General features: G+C 40.9%; 1 protein-coding gene across 2 annotated transcripts in view; it reads right to left on the bottom strand.

The window, feature by feature from the left end:
• VIT (vitrin) overlaps positions 1 to 13934 on the bottom strand; it is a 35076-nt gene extending 21142 nt beyond the window's left edge. Inside the window, exons 1-7 of one of the 2 annotated variants that reach the window (XM_054395894.1) lie at positions 13883 to 13934; positions 11977 to 12042; positions 10797 to 10953; positions 8900 to 9033; positions 5183 to 5260; positions 2522 to 2602; positions 510 to 713 (exon numbers count right to left, since the gene is read on the bottom strand). In XM_054395894.1, the coding sequence (XP_054251869.1) occupies positions 510 to 713; positions 2522 to 2602; positions 5183 to 5260; positions 8900 to 9033; positions 10797 to 10953; positions 11977 to 12042; positions 13883 to 13913 (751 nt within the window). In that variant the 5' untranslated portion in view covers positions 13914 to 13934. The remainder of the gene's footprint in view (positions 1 to 509; positions 714 to 2521; positions 2603 to 5182; positions 5261 to 8899; positions 9034 to 10796; positions 10954 to 11976; positions 12043 to 13882) is intronic. The other variant, XM_054395885.1, reaches the window with a different exon arrangement.
• Between the last annotated feature and the right edge of the window lie 1128 nt (positions 13935 to 15062).

Below are 15062 nucleotides of genomic sequence, written 5' to 3'. Positions count from 1 at the left end.
GATTTTAATTTTCAGCTATTGAATCAGCCTCCCTGCCCCCACCCATCCCAGGTGTTATTGAATGAGAATAAACAGAGAAGGAAAGATTAAGGACAATGAGGTTTCAGTCCAGACAAATAGATCAAAGAACTATTTGTTGGCTCCTATACCTAAAAAGCATGATAACATTTGAGGATGGAGAGCTTATTCCCACATGAGTAAGTTTATATGCCACTATAGTATATGGAAAGGTAAAGACTGGCCATAATTTCACTGCAGATGAACTCTCAGAGGATCTACACATTTGTGTTTATGTGAGACACACTAGTTTTGTATGTATCTCAAAGGCACAACTATAACCAGCCCATCTGCTGGAATGAATGTTTTTATCCACTTCTAATATTTCTTCATTGAATTACTGAATTTGTGATCCACTAAACCATAGTATTTTCAGCTGTATGTCTTATTCATTAAATTTTAAGAAAGCTGCAGGTCAGTAGGAAAGGAACACAAACATTCATGCTTCTGACCTATATCTCTGACCCTGTGCAATCCAGGTCTCAGCTTGGCTGCAGCTGCAATTGTGGTTTTGAATATTGCAGGTATTGTGGTTGGTTTTGGTGCTCTAGTAGAAGGATCCATCGTTGTGGTCGTTGGTGCTGGGGTTGTAATGGCCATTTGTGTAGCTGGTTTTGGCACCGGAGACATCTGATGCTCTGTGTGGACTGCATCCCCTGTAGGAACATTGGCAATCACTGCAGCTGGATGTGTGGCATGCATGGAAGCATCACTAATAGTGCTCACTCTTTAAGGCAACCCAGACACTGATGTTGATGTTCTCCTTAGGAGGTCTACAAGCATCTTGGTGTGTGAAGCTGTTAGTGCCTTTATTGTTGTGTGGATTTGTAGTGCAGGTGCCTCTGGAGGGTGCTGACGATAAGCTGCTGCAGCCTTCGGTGTTTCCCCTCCGCTTTTCTGCTTTGGCCAGGAGCACCTATCAACCTTGACAGATGTCTCAGGCCTGGGAAATAGTTCAACCAGCCAGTTACCGTTTCTGTTTTGCCATCATCTTTTCCTCAGTGCAATTAAGCAATTTAGCAATTCCATATAAATGGAAATCAACTGACATCTGGTAATAAAAGATGGCCATTGTGAGTCACAGACCAGAATAAAATATTCATTGCCCACCACAGCACTGAAATGCTTTGGCAGAAAGATAACTTTTAAGTGACAGTAATTGGGGAGCAGGTCAGGGCCTGAGCAGTGAGTGTTAGGACTTCGGATGAGAGGAGCAGGAGCACCACCTGGGAGATGCTGCTTTCGTCTAACTTTGACTCATCTCACAGTCACTACTCCTTTTAAAATGTATCATATGTTGTGTGAACAACAGAGACAATTCTAGTTGCAAGATTTGTATCCTAAGTATCCTTGTACAAAATTGTTAACACACTTTCAGTTCGTTCAATTCATCATCTTGGAAAAACAAAAAACGTATCCTTCACCATTTTCTTCTTCAGCTGTCTATAAAAACAAAAACAAAACCCAAAAAAACCCCACAAACCTGCCCTAAAACATACTCCGTGCTCATCTCAGTCTTGTTCCTCTTCTCCCTGCCTATAGCCCCAGGGATGACATGACATACTGTGTGCACTGAAAGGGAATGGAGTGCAGCCTGTTCACTGCTGCACAGCACAAGTTTGGATTTTATTTCTGGATGTTCTCGTTTTGGAACACATCATCATGAAACTGTCTGGTGGATTAATTGCCACCTAATGCTAGCCAGTGAAAAACTCAGATCTCAGACAGCTTTAATGGGATAATACTGAAAGAGCGCTCAGAAGAAAACCAAAACAACTCAGCTGAAAAAAATCACTATGAATGGCTCTCTTTGGGCTGAATGGTGCCCTGCTCTATGCTGCTGCACTGAAAGAAAACAGACAGAGGGCACAGTCAGTCTTTCCCTGAGATCTGGTGGTGCTGGAGCAGAGAGCAGGCAAATCAGCCAGCTTTATACCCGAGACTGCAAGGGGCAGAGTTAGCAGAAAACCCAAGGAAGCAGCATAATAAGAGCAGAGAAAAGATGTCGCCTTGATGCATGTTGGCTGGATTTGTAGTGGAGCTTTTAACATAAGAGGAGGGCTCTCAAGGTCTAGCTATTCCCAGTGCTCCTGCAGGCAGGCTGCCCATCTCCCTCACAGTACCTTCAAAGGGTTTGCAGAGCACATGCCCTGCATAGGAAATTGCTGAGAGCCATAATGAAGCCTTTTGAAGTTCATATAATCTAAACTCATCCAAAATAGACATAGAAATTAAACTGTGAGGATGCCCTCTCTTCTCTGAATTGGTAGATGTCCTTCAAGCTCTGTCGCAGGTGCTCACAGAATGGACTTGATTTAGTGGAAAAGAAGCTGTAGAGATGAGCTTGGATGGGAAAGGTAAAGCTGTATGTGTTACCAGTGTCAGGCTGCTTCCTATGAGCATCTGCAGGTAGTTTAGACTGGGACAGATAGTGTCAAAAAGCACAAAGATCCCCAACCCATACCTTGTTCTGATGCCTTTTCTGATGCATTAGTTGTATCTGCAGTCTTTGTAGCTTTTAGGTCTTGTTCTGGCTTTTTAGACTCTGAAACAAAATTAAGCACATTAGCGAAGGCAGCTCTGGAAAAAAAAATTAAAATTTAAAATCTGCTATTTAGAGATTACTAGTCCCCAAAGACAGGTCAGTCAGTCTAACCAGAGCTTTCTCAGAGACAAGTGACGGCTGGGTATCTCTAAAGAGTAGTCACCCCATTTTTTTGTGTGTGCCAAATTTAAGCATTTTTCACTGCCCCAAAGCTCTTGCCAATGACCATAGAATGTCTGATGTAAGCAATATTTATAACGTTAATGAGTCATGTTGATTTTTCCTCTGAGTAGCAGTGTGTCCTGAGAAATGGGGTCACTGTGTGTAGGATGCTTGTGGAACACCAGCTACCATGCAATATTTCAGCCCCTGATTTGTGTTCAGATTTAGTTCTTTCTTGCCTATCTTTGTCAGATTATAATGGGGCTAAATCCTGAATGCCATGGGCTGGCTTTATTTCTACCCAAAGTCAGCAAAGCGCATGGAAAATACTTTATTTAAGTTCATGCAAAAGAATCTGCCTCTGCTTTTATGCCTGAGTACTGGAGGATTGTGATTTTCTATTTTTTAACTTTCTCTAGCTATTTTGGCAGCATTGACCTATTTGAGAAATTCCTCCAGGTTTAATGGTTTCCTAAAAAATATTATTATTTGTTAAACCAACATACTTTCATTGTTTTTAGCAGCTGTGAAAAGTTAGTTTTGAGAAGAATTTTCTTGCTGTGCCCAGCATTTGGGAAGCCCTATAAACGAGCATGTCAGGCACTATGAATCTCTAGTGTCCTTGGGATGAAAACCTAAATTGCATCTCTGACAACTGATCAGGTGTGAAGCAGGAATTTTTACTAATCTGACAGCAGGTGAGTGTAATCCTCAAAGAACTGCCTTTATCTCCTACAGATAATGGTATTAAGTATCCAAGTAAAAAATGTGGTCTCTATAATTTAAATCAGAAGAAGGCAGCTCTAAAAAAAAATAGGTAGGAAATCCTCTATCACAAGATGGTCCTGGCACCATATTACAGAGTTTTTTATCTTAAGAACAAGCTGTTTCTAATAGAGTACAACTGAGATGGCTGAGCCAAAGTGGCAGGGCTAAGGAGGGCTGATGGGCCCAAGTGAGGCTCAGGAAAGATGGACTGTGACCATCAGATCTCTTTACTACCCGTGGCACAGGGCTGTGCAAAGCAAGGCAGAGGTATCCTCAGGCACGGGGTTTGATATAAGAGTTATTTGCTAATTTGCTCATCCTGGTTTTTCTCTGTGTGAGTGTGCAGTCTTCATTGCTGAAGTCCTTTTTCATTCACACTATTTGATTTAAGAACAAAGTGAAGGAAGCACTTGGTGTCTTTGGTTTGCTGCAGGAACAGGCTCCTGATATTTTGTTTGCATGACTTAGATGTGATTTGATGATGCTCCCTGTTTCTACATTGATTATCACACCATCTAGGTTTTAGCACTGGTGGAAGTAATTGTTGCCTGCAGCCTGCTGAGCTCTGCTTTGGCTGCATTGATCTCTGGTCTGGTGGGGGATGCTTGGGCTGATACTTCAAGTGTGGATACATTTGGGAATGTTGAGATGTGGTTTTAGTAACTCTTTCTTAGAAAAAAACCTGACATTACTAAGATATTTTCTTCCTTCTAGCAGTACCTAATATTTGGGCCAATAATTTATACATACGTGGTCAAGATCCATAAACATCCATACCTATTTGATTGTAAATGCAAAGGTATTATAAACTGAAGGCATGAATTTGAGCGATGCATATTCACTCTGAACAACAACAAATTCAGATTAAAATTTGCCTTTGTGTAATTAAAAGCCGAAAGATGAGGAAAGAGCTCTGTACTCTGCTTCCATGGATCAAACTATAATGTACAGAAGAGCAAGACTCCAAGTAACCTCTATGTAGCCTTGGATGGATTCACATACTGACAGGTATTTGGGCTCAAGGAGAAGATACAGCACATTTGGTTCTATCACAGCTCACAGTGGGTAAGCTCAGGAAGGCTCATGCTGAGCAATCATGGAAAGAGCTGTGTTAGGGAAGTGTGTAGTAGGATGAGACATTAATTTTTTTTTCATTCACACTGTCAAGGAAGGGTCTGAACATCACACACTTGTTACAGTGGGCACAAGCAAGTGCTATTTCAGTGACAGAGTCACTTCATGTGTTTTTGAATATTGACTACCACTTAGAGCAAGACTTAATCAAAGACCCCTGAAGAGAGCTAAATTATTTAAACAGATTTATACCTTAGCATCTAGTTCCAACCCCCCATGGCATGCTTTCATGTAATCAGTACAGCATCATACGCGCTAACAGATCTAAAGCAAGGGAGAAACTACTTAGAGACCTGAGCCTGTGAAACATGACTGAAAAATAGAAATTGTCTAGGATTATTTCCATATGCTTAACATAAAAAAGAAAAAACAAAAACGCATGAGGGATTTGGATGAGATAATAAAGGATGCATGAACTTTTGACTGTGAGTAATTATGTTTTTGAATTACACAACTGAGAAGCTACGACAGCTAGTTGTGAATGGTTGTAAGGGAAAGTCGCTCACAATTACTTGCCTGATTTAACAACTGTGCTTTTTGAAGAAGAATATTCAAGAGTTGATGGATATGTCACACCTTTTCTTGGCTTGCCCTCTACAACAGAAAAATCATTAGAAAGCATCTCAAAATATTCTTACTTGGCATGCAATAAAATTCTTGTTTAACATAATTGTTCAGAATCAGACCCCACTTCTTGGTTGTCCAACTCATTTACTTGAAGCTTTCTTTCATCTGACGGTAGAATCTCAAAACCATGCCACTAAAAATACCTAAAATGACCTAAATCCAGCACCACAAAAAAAAAAAAAAAAAAGAGTTAGCATGAAAACACAGTCCTAGGAGACTGAAAAAGTAATTAAGTTCATTTGATTTCTCTCAAATGCTGGCAAGTTTATGGAGACCAATCTGTATAACCTGTATTTAAACCCATAGCTTCCCTGCACAGCCTTTTTCCAGTGCCTGATTATGCAGCTGACTTAGAAAGCATATTTGATGTGGGATTCATTTTGTCATACACACAGCATTCTTCTCTTACCTCACTTTTTGCAAGATGCCATTTCTGGCAACAGTGTTTTGCAGTAATAACAGTGAAAGAAGGCTATGCTTCTGTGTGGGAACATATGGTACCTGTATTTAGATCTAAAATGAGAGTCCTGTCTTTAAACAATGAGGTATGTTTCCCAGTTAAGCTTTAAACCACAAATCTTTTTAGTGTCACAGCAGATGCAGTCTCTATTGGTACATGTGGCCATGCAATTCCATCTTGGGGCACTTTTTGTATTCCCATGTGACACTGAATGAAAAGTGTTGCAGAGAAGTCCAGGGTAGGGAAGACTGTTCTGGCCTTTAGTTGTTGGTGGATGTAGGACCTCCAGACCCTGGTGACTGTCTACAAGATGCTGTGCTATGTCATATATCTGGACCACCTGAAGTGAGATCTACCTCCAGCTCCTGCAAAACCTGAGTCATAATGGTGATACTAGGTTTGCTTTCCTTTATTTCCTTGGCAGATTCTTGTAAGAAGGTGTGTATGCGGCACTCTGAGCATGTCAGTTGTTATCCTGGGTGATTAATCCAGGGACCAACAGCACTAAACAGAATTAGCTGCCTCTAGAATGAGCCACTCCTGGAAATTGGGCGCTGTTTCCCCTGTCATGATATAAAAATAAGAGTATGTGCCAGAAGAACTGGTGCTCTATGTGCAGGGGTTGCCACAAAGCTGGTGAGGCACTGTCCTTTGTGCTTTTTTCATATCCCTGTCTTCTTTGTTTTATGCCTCTATGAAATTTCACGTCATTAAAAAAAGCTTAGATTAATAAGTTCATTTGAGTTACTAATGAGGCAATGATGTAAGGAGCTATTCCATTCCTCATTTACAGCAGTATGAACTGAAAGCAGCTCCACTGAGGTCAACACAGATCCAGCGAAGACCAGAGATGACAAGTTAGCATGCAAGGACAAGCTGTAAAGAGCTTCCTTCTTGCCCTTGGGTCTCTTGCAGAACCTGGCCTAAGTGAAGAGCAAAAGGTCTTCACATCTACTCCCCCCAAGATAAAGCTGGGAGCCAGAGCTGAACAGGACCAGTGAGCTCTTCTGCCAATTTGGTAGAAAGATGGAAAAGTTACAGGGTCACAGATGATTTCTAAATACATTTCTTTATCCCCAGCAGAGACAGAGTTGTCAGGTATGAGTAGTTGGTACGTGGATGCAGCAATATATTAATAATGTTTCTAATGTAGAAGATATCTGTGCTAGAGCTGTTTTCTAATGCAAACCTGAAGCCCACTACTGTGCAAATAAAATTGCTAGCATGGGGATGCTGGCTGCTCCTGGACTCTGGGATATTTTTGAAGAACAGCAACTTGCATCCTATACGTGACCAAGAGGTCTGAGGCTTGACCTGAATGTGGCCCTGCTCTCTGGAGCAATGGTAATGTTCTTTTTAGTGTCTGAAGAAGGTTATATCTAGGTTGGAGTTTGATTAACATACCAAAAACCGTGTTTATGTATGGGTTGAAAACATCATGTTCTGGCCAATGACATTCAAACTGCTCAGGCAGTGGCTGCTCGCCCTTTCACACTTATTTGTGACTAGCAAACTCAGAGGTTTAGGACTCTGTTTTCTTAACCCACTAACTGCAAATCTCCCAGTAAACTGAATGGAGTTATTCAACTGAGGGCCAAAGCGTTTCCGTGCTTGAAAGTGAATACCAGTGCATTTGCGTACCTCCTGGTGCGCTGACTGCTTTAATTCCAGAGGACAGACCTCCTCCCCCACTGCCCCTAAATCATGCCACTTCATTGCCTGGGTTGCTCGAGGATTCCTTTTCTGTTCTCTTTTGTGTGGGTACTCATTCACAATTTAAATATCATAAAGTCTTGGTGACAATATCCTAACTAGGAATAAAATGTTAGCACGTTTCCAGAGTACAGTATCACATATGGGTCTGGTCTGCTGAAGAGAGTTCAGCTGGAGAATAGGGGACTCATTTCTAGTTCCAAAGCTGTCCTGAAATTAATGCCTTAGGTGACTTTGTATTTTTACTGGGGAATGCTTTATGCAGCTCTGTCTTTTTATGACTCATAATTGTAAAAATAAAACCCAGCTCATTTCTTTTTGAGAGTGAGATCTATCTGCATTCAGCCTCAGGCTGCTGAGATGAATAGCACAGCCCTCCTGGGGTTTTCTTCTTCTCAATTACTTTCAAAAATTCCCAAATTTTCAGTAGGTATAGTGAGAGTTTTCTTCCTCTTTCACATGGTATATGATCTGTTATGTTATGCCTGAGCTCGCTTCTAAACTAAGTAGTGCCACTGACATCAGTGAGAGCACTCAGCATGTGTAAAATTAAATGCACGAGGGACAAATCTTGTTATGCCTATGCATACCCAGACTTCTCATTCCTTTATGTGTGCTTGTAACTTTCTCTTGTGTCTTCTTCCATAGTGTCTCATTAATTGAGAATAAGGGTTTGTTACTGTGAACCAAAAATTCCTGCAGTTTTATTGGATAACAACTGGGCAGCTGAGGGGGGAAAAATATTAAAAAATCTTATTTTTCCATCCATGTACTTGAATTACAATGTACTGTTTGTTGGGGAAAAAACTGCAACAAGTACAAGTAGCGATTCAACTATTCCAGGAAAGTCTTACTTATCCAAAATAAATCCTTCTCATAATGTGGTATACCCATGGCAAAATGCTGTAAAAAGTGCATCCAAATATATTAATGCAAACTCCAGATGACAGTTCATTTTGGTCAGTTTCTGAGACCTCCTTTGCTGTCCACAAATTTTTGCATGAAAAGAGCATATCTTTATTTTTAGTGTCTGCTCAGCTGCTTGTTGATTTTTCCAGGAATGAGGTAGTTAATTAATATCAATTGATTGTACCTATCCTAAACCTCCAGAAGTGCTGACCAGCAAAAACTGACTACTGTCTGGATGCAGCATGAAGTTAGATTTAGAAATTGTATGTAAAGTGGTGTAAATTAGACCCTCCTTTCACACAGGTAGAATGAGTTCAAGTAGGTTTAAGGTAATCTGAAGCTGATGTCAAAGTGATTCTGATGGCCCAGAATAAAACCTGGTTTGAGCGCTTATTCATGCCAAAGCTAGGCAGGGTGGGCCTGTGATGATTAAACTGGTCTTGAAAACGAGAAGGCTGTTTCCCCCTCTGCCTGATGGAGAGCAGCAGGAAAGGGCTGGTGGCTCCAGCGTGCCACCATAGTACCTGACACAAGGAAGGACTCCCTCCAGCGCGGCAGTGACAGGGACCGGACCCCATTGGAGAAGCTCCCACGGTAACCGGAGTGGCCGGCGACTTTTTGAACGAGAATCTTACCTCCTGCGTTGTCGATTACACCACTGAAAGGGGAAAACATGGTGTCTGAAGGCAGGAATTTCCCCAGACGATTTAGACATTGTTCAACAGTGCAGGAGACACAAAGTGTTAACTTCTACCTTTAAACCAGGGACTAGAGTGGAGCTGTGACACTACTGCTAAGTCTGCTGCTGAGAAATATTTGTGCTGCTTCCACATAGAGAAGAAGAGCTTGCTACAAATTGCTGTCAGGATCTGTTTGCTCTTCCCATTGATCTACTGGCCCTGTGTTTAAGTTTGACCTAGTTACACACAAGATCAAGCTACTGCCTTTATTAAAATTCCTGCAAGCTTGACTGAATGACTGAAGATACAGGGGGAGGTCCTCAGAGGAGTTTTCAGGCCATCTATGTGACAGAAATAAAACTGTGAGGCAAACTACCCACTTGCTAATTTTTTTTATTTTGTAAAAAATTAATGGGTTTTTGTTTGTTTGTTTGCTTTTTTTCCCAGTTCCATTATATATTACCTGCAAAAAAGCTAAGCCTGGAGCAAACTGAACACAATATTGCTGAAAGCTGTTAGAAAACCTGTCGAGATCCATGTGTGTCATGTATTAAATGTTGTTTGACATATGACGTAACATTTATCTAAAGACAAACGGAAAACCTGTGATATATGTAACCTGCTGTGGCATCATTAAGAAGGCAGGAAAACCGGGAAGCAAGTGTCACTCTAGTGTCATGGTAGGACTGGCAGTAATAACACTGTAGGAAAATAAGTAATGGGCAGGAAACAATGTAGAAGAATATGTCAGAGCTACAGTTTCCTCTGATGCTGCTGGTAGCTGCTGGTAAAATAACTGTAAGGAAAGGAAACATATAAGCTAACAAATTCAACCCCAGCTGGCAAGTGAGGAAAAGGGAAACCTTCATTGCAACAATACAGGCAGCCAGCATTTGAACTACAAGGGAAATTGCAGTCACTATCAGTATTTTGTATCTTCCCTTTGGGACAAGCTGTGCCATTGTGCAGAGCATTCCATTGTGCACTAGAATCTGAAGGAAGAATTTGTCGTTTGAAAGCCAGTCACCTAGCAGTCATCTTCCCAGCAAAGGACTTAGCAGACAAAGCTGCAGCCAGGAGGTGGCAGCCCGACACACACAGGCACCTTGGCCTCTGCATCGCGCAGTGCAGCGATAAAGGTAGGAAGTCCTGAAGCCTTAACTATTCAGCTTTGCTCAAGAGCTCAGCTATTTCACACAACTGGAAGCACTGCAATAGATTGAATAACGCCAAACGAAGTCGTCTTGTCAATCAGGCTTTACAAGTTTTTACTGCATTTTCACATGAATGCATCTTGCTTCTGTATCCTTTCCACAATTATGGTGTGATTATATTCAAATATGGTTAACCAAAAACAATCCCAGAAGTATTAGAATTATTTGTATTAATCACTTGTGATATGTCTGGTTTCTTTCTGATGCTTATTAGAAGCAGCAGCTCAACCCTTGTCTTCTGCTTGAATAATAACAATACAAACAATAATTTGCTATGCTTGTATGAGAGATCTGCAAATCTCAAGACACTTCTCCAAAGGTTAAGAAATGTCTTCAAACACAACTGATTTCAATTGTATTGTCTTTATTGAATCAAACATAGTCTTTATTGCAGGTTTCCCTAATAAGAAACAGCAGCCTGCAATCAAGCCTACAAGGCAGTAAGAACTTTAAAGGGTTTGAAAAGGCAGGAGCCCCCCACATAGGAATGATGGTTTTGCCTGAGTACCTTGCTCATTTAAACTCACCTGTGAATTGCAGCATTGCACACACTGGAAAATGAAGCATAAATGTCTGTGCCATAAACACGGTATTTTACATCTTGACATCCAGGAGGGCATTTTGCAATGAATTCTGGATTGATTATCTTCCCCGCCTTGACATCGCAATCGATCTGGGGTACATCTGTGAGTGCAAGATCTTGGTAAGATCAGACTGAATGTTTTCCTAGCTGAGTGATCTTGTCATGAAATGATGGGTAACTGGGTGATAGGGATACCTTTCTCTTATGCTTTTGTATCAAATGTTTTGTGATACAAGACAGACATGTCTGTATGTTTTGTTTCTACAATATAACCCATAATAATCCCTGTACTGAGAGATGTGGCTGTAACCAGGGATGGCATTAAGAAGCCTGAGTATATTTCTGAACTTCAGTGTTTGCTTCTGTGGAGGAAATGTGTATTAGGACACTTTGCTGGAGATAGAAACAAACATAGCCACCCAGGCTGTGGTTGACATGTCAGGAGGGGAAGGGGTGGCTGTTAGTCACAACTGGGAAGGGCTGTGTACACATGAGGCAGGATGCTTCCCAAGCCTCCTGCTGTGCTCATGTAGCTCCATGACGTCTGTAGCAACAGGCTGCAGCCACAGCCCATTATCATGTCCTTAATTTTAAAAACTATTTGCTGGGTACAACTTCCTTTGAACAAAGGGTTTAAATGTGGACTCACATCCTTGCAGTAGGCTTGTTTGTCAACTAAATAAGCAAAATAATCTGTGCACAAAAATGCTCTTACAGCAGCAAAGTTATAGCTGAAAGTTATACACACAACCCGGCGCTCAGGGAGTAAACCACTTGTCTCCAACTAATCAGCTGCATGTGCTTTGGGTTGCAATAGGTTCATCTCACATATTTATGTCTCTCTGTGAAAACCATAGTGCTTGCTTACATCCTTGTGTGCTGCCTAATGACCAATGAAGACAGTAGCAGTGAAGTACACAATCTCCCCTTTACACATGTTCAGAAGCACATGCTTTGCTTAGTGGTTTCATTTCAAGAAAAGAGTCTGTTAGTTAGCATGTGCTGCCATTGACTCTGCAGACAATTGTGAGGAGTTAACAGAATATAAACTCATTTTGCATTTTTTTTAACACATCAGATATACCTGCTGTAAAGCAGCTAAGAATAATACTGGGATCACTTACATAGCTTAGCCTTTTTTGCCTTCTTTGTGGCTTCCTTAGCTGCATATGTACATATAAGAAACAGACCTAAAGCAAAGAAAACATAGCATCAGGAAAAAGGGGCACTGTCAACATCAGTTACTACAAAGTCCTGTGCATGAGATTTCCCAAATCTGAATCAACAACTTGAAATAAAGGAAATGGGAATATTCTCAGCCACAGATAAGTTGTTACTTGTAGGTTAATTTTGCAGTCAAGATGACATATGTCTACTATGTGGCTGCTTTTTGAAGGGGATTAAAGATCAGTTCAGCTCACACATTCATCTGTGGAACTCACTGTCAAAAGCTGCTATTTAGTCTATGAGGTCCAGAAAGCCACAAAAAGCCTCCGTATTTCTACAAGCCGTGAAAACTCTTTGTAAGTGGTGTGATAGAGATGTCAGTGAAAAAAACATGCTGTGTGCATAAAGTAACTGGGAAGTTAGGGAGAGAAAGATTCCTCTTAATAACCTGTCAGGGAGGTTATCCTGTAATCATGCATTGTAGCATTTCACTCACTTGTGGTAACAGGTGTGGGATGCTGGGCAGAATTATGGACAATATGAGGCTCTACTACAGCATGTCCCAGTATCCTGTCCCAGCAAAGGCACTGATTTTCTTCAATAGGCAGAATTATGATTTGAAAAGTGTAATAGTAAAAGAAACATACATTGTTACATTAAAACATACATCACAACATATGTATGTAGCTTACTGTGTTTGGTTTACTTGCTAAGTGCATGACATACAAAAACTTTTCATTCTCTGTGCTTATTTTATAAGCACTGTAATATATAAATTCATTACAAATATCTTGACTTTCCTATTCACTTTTTCATCTCTGCATTTTCAGAAGGAACCGAAACTCTCTGTGGTGTGTTGGCTTATCCTCCAATTGTTTAAGTTAATCTTAATAGAACATGCATCAACAGTCTTACTTTTACGCTCTTCTCACTCCAGACTCATTGCAGAGAGTCTGCAGACTTAATCACTCCTAGAACTTGATCAAAAGAAGTGACAGTGTATAGAGGCAGTATCATGGCCTTTTGCCAGCAGCAAAGTTGTGCAAGCAAGGCTAAACTGCAGTTAGAATTAAAAGGAGCAATCCAGTGGACAGCAAGATGCAAAGTCCCAACTACATGGAATGTCAGGGCATAATTTAATGTGGAGAAAGTATTTTGGTCTTTTAGTAAAGACAAAAGAACTGTATAGACAGATACGAATTTGAGAAGGGCTATTCTGCTGGATCTGAGGATCTCAGCTAGGCAGAACATTGCCTGGGAATATTACAATGAAAGACATACAGCACCATTAGGTTTTGTGGCAGCTGGATCCCCCTCAAAGGGGGAAAGCACACTAAGAAATCATTCTTGATCAACCAGAGTGTTCATGTTAGATGAACTCTCTATGATGTTCCAACACCCTTGACTATAATGTTCCAAAAAGGCAAGATCCTGTCTGGCTGCCAGACTCACATTTATAGCCATTTTCCTTTGGAACTTCCTTGTTCGTGGAGAAAAGCAAGAACATGCATTACAAATGGGAAGGGATGCTTCCACATAAGAAACAGGTGATTTTTCTTTCAAGGGAATCTTTACACTACAGACATTTTCCAGGCCCTGCTGCGCCATCTGATTTGGACTGTATGCAGTCATTCACGTACTTAGAGATCTTGGCAAGTAATTTATACTGTTTCAATGCCAAAGTCAAAAAGTTTTGGTAGCCCATTTTTGGAAAGCTGTGCCAAGGCTTACTTTACCTGCCACTGAGAGCTTCATCAGCCATGAAGTCCAAAGGGAAGAGAGGAAGCCAGCAGCCACTGGTCAGCCAGGACAGGAGAGGGCAAACACATGTACAACTAGTTGCAGCACAGCAACTGTACTTACCAAAGAAGGTTACAATGACTGTTGACTTCATAGTGAGTAAAGCAAAATCTGGATGTGTCACTAAAGGAGCACTGAAAATGAAAAGAAGAGTACATCAGCCTGCATTCAGATGTATCACAGATGACACTGGAACATGGTGGGAGAGGGAATGTGCACTCTTCAACCTTTCACAGTCCTCACATGCTACATCTTCTCCTGTTTTGCAGAGCAGCCAATGTTCCCAGAGGAGATAGCGTTTGGGCTGTGGCACTCCCACAGGTCAATTTTTTACTTCTGTTCAATTTTTGCCTTTTGCTTCAGGTAAAGCCAAGACTTCATTACACATACTTATTTCTCAAGCCAGGGGCAGGAAAGGGCATGATGAGCATGGACATACTCTGACAGCTATGACAGATATTCAAATTAATTCACTACTCTTTTGATAAAAAATGACAGAATTGTATTGTCTGCATGTCAAATGTGTAATATCATAAAGGAGTGAATAGAAGTCCATTCTCTCCTGAAAGATGTTGTGTAATGTATCCTGCAATCGTGCCGTTGTTTCTGAGCCAAATTACTGATTTCTTTAGCAAGGATATGTGTGTGCACATGTAAACAAGCACCTGAGATTAAGAGGACTCTGTCAGAACATCTGCACAAGATGTTTTTCTGGGTCAGCATATATGGCTTCTGATCCCTGCTATCACTGAAGGTCTTGGTCAGGCTATAAGAACACAAACTCATCAGAGATAACTCGTTTCAGCTCCTCCTGAACCTCACCTCCTGTGCTGCTTTTGCAGTTATTTGTAATTGTTGAGGTAAACCTTGATTGGGCATTCATAATTAACCTCAGTTATTAAATACTACAAGAAGCTTGAAAAATGCCAGAGCAAAAACTGTGAGAGGAAGAAATTTTTTTGTTGTACAGGAACAGCTCAAGGGTCAAAGTAAACTTAGTTTCCAAAGAAAGTGATTAGACACCCACAAATGGAAAAATGTATAGTAAAATTAAAACTAGACTGCTATCAAGGAAGAAAATACATGGAATGTTAAAGTTGCAAGTGATTAGGAAAAGCACGATATCTACCTCCTGGAAAAATGGAAGTGGCAGATTTCACACTGCAATTAGTGTACTGAGAACCAGTGCTTTGGCTGCCCCAGAAGGAAATTCAGACCAACAAGGCAGATAGAGGAGAAAAAG

The sequence above is a fragment of the Indicator indicator genome, chromosome 2, assembly GCF_027791375.1.
Source record: "Indicator indicator isolate 239-I01 chromosome 2, UM_Iind_1.1, whole genome shotgun sequence".
Taxonomy (NCBI): domain Eukaryota; kingdom Metazoa; phylum Chordata; class Aves; order Piciformes; family Indicatoridae; genus Indicator; species Indicator indicator.
The sequence above is the reverse complement of the archived record's forward strand: the minus strand, read 5'-3'. Positions and strand labels throughout refer to the sequence as shown.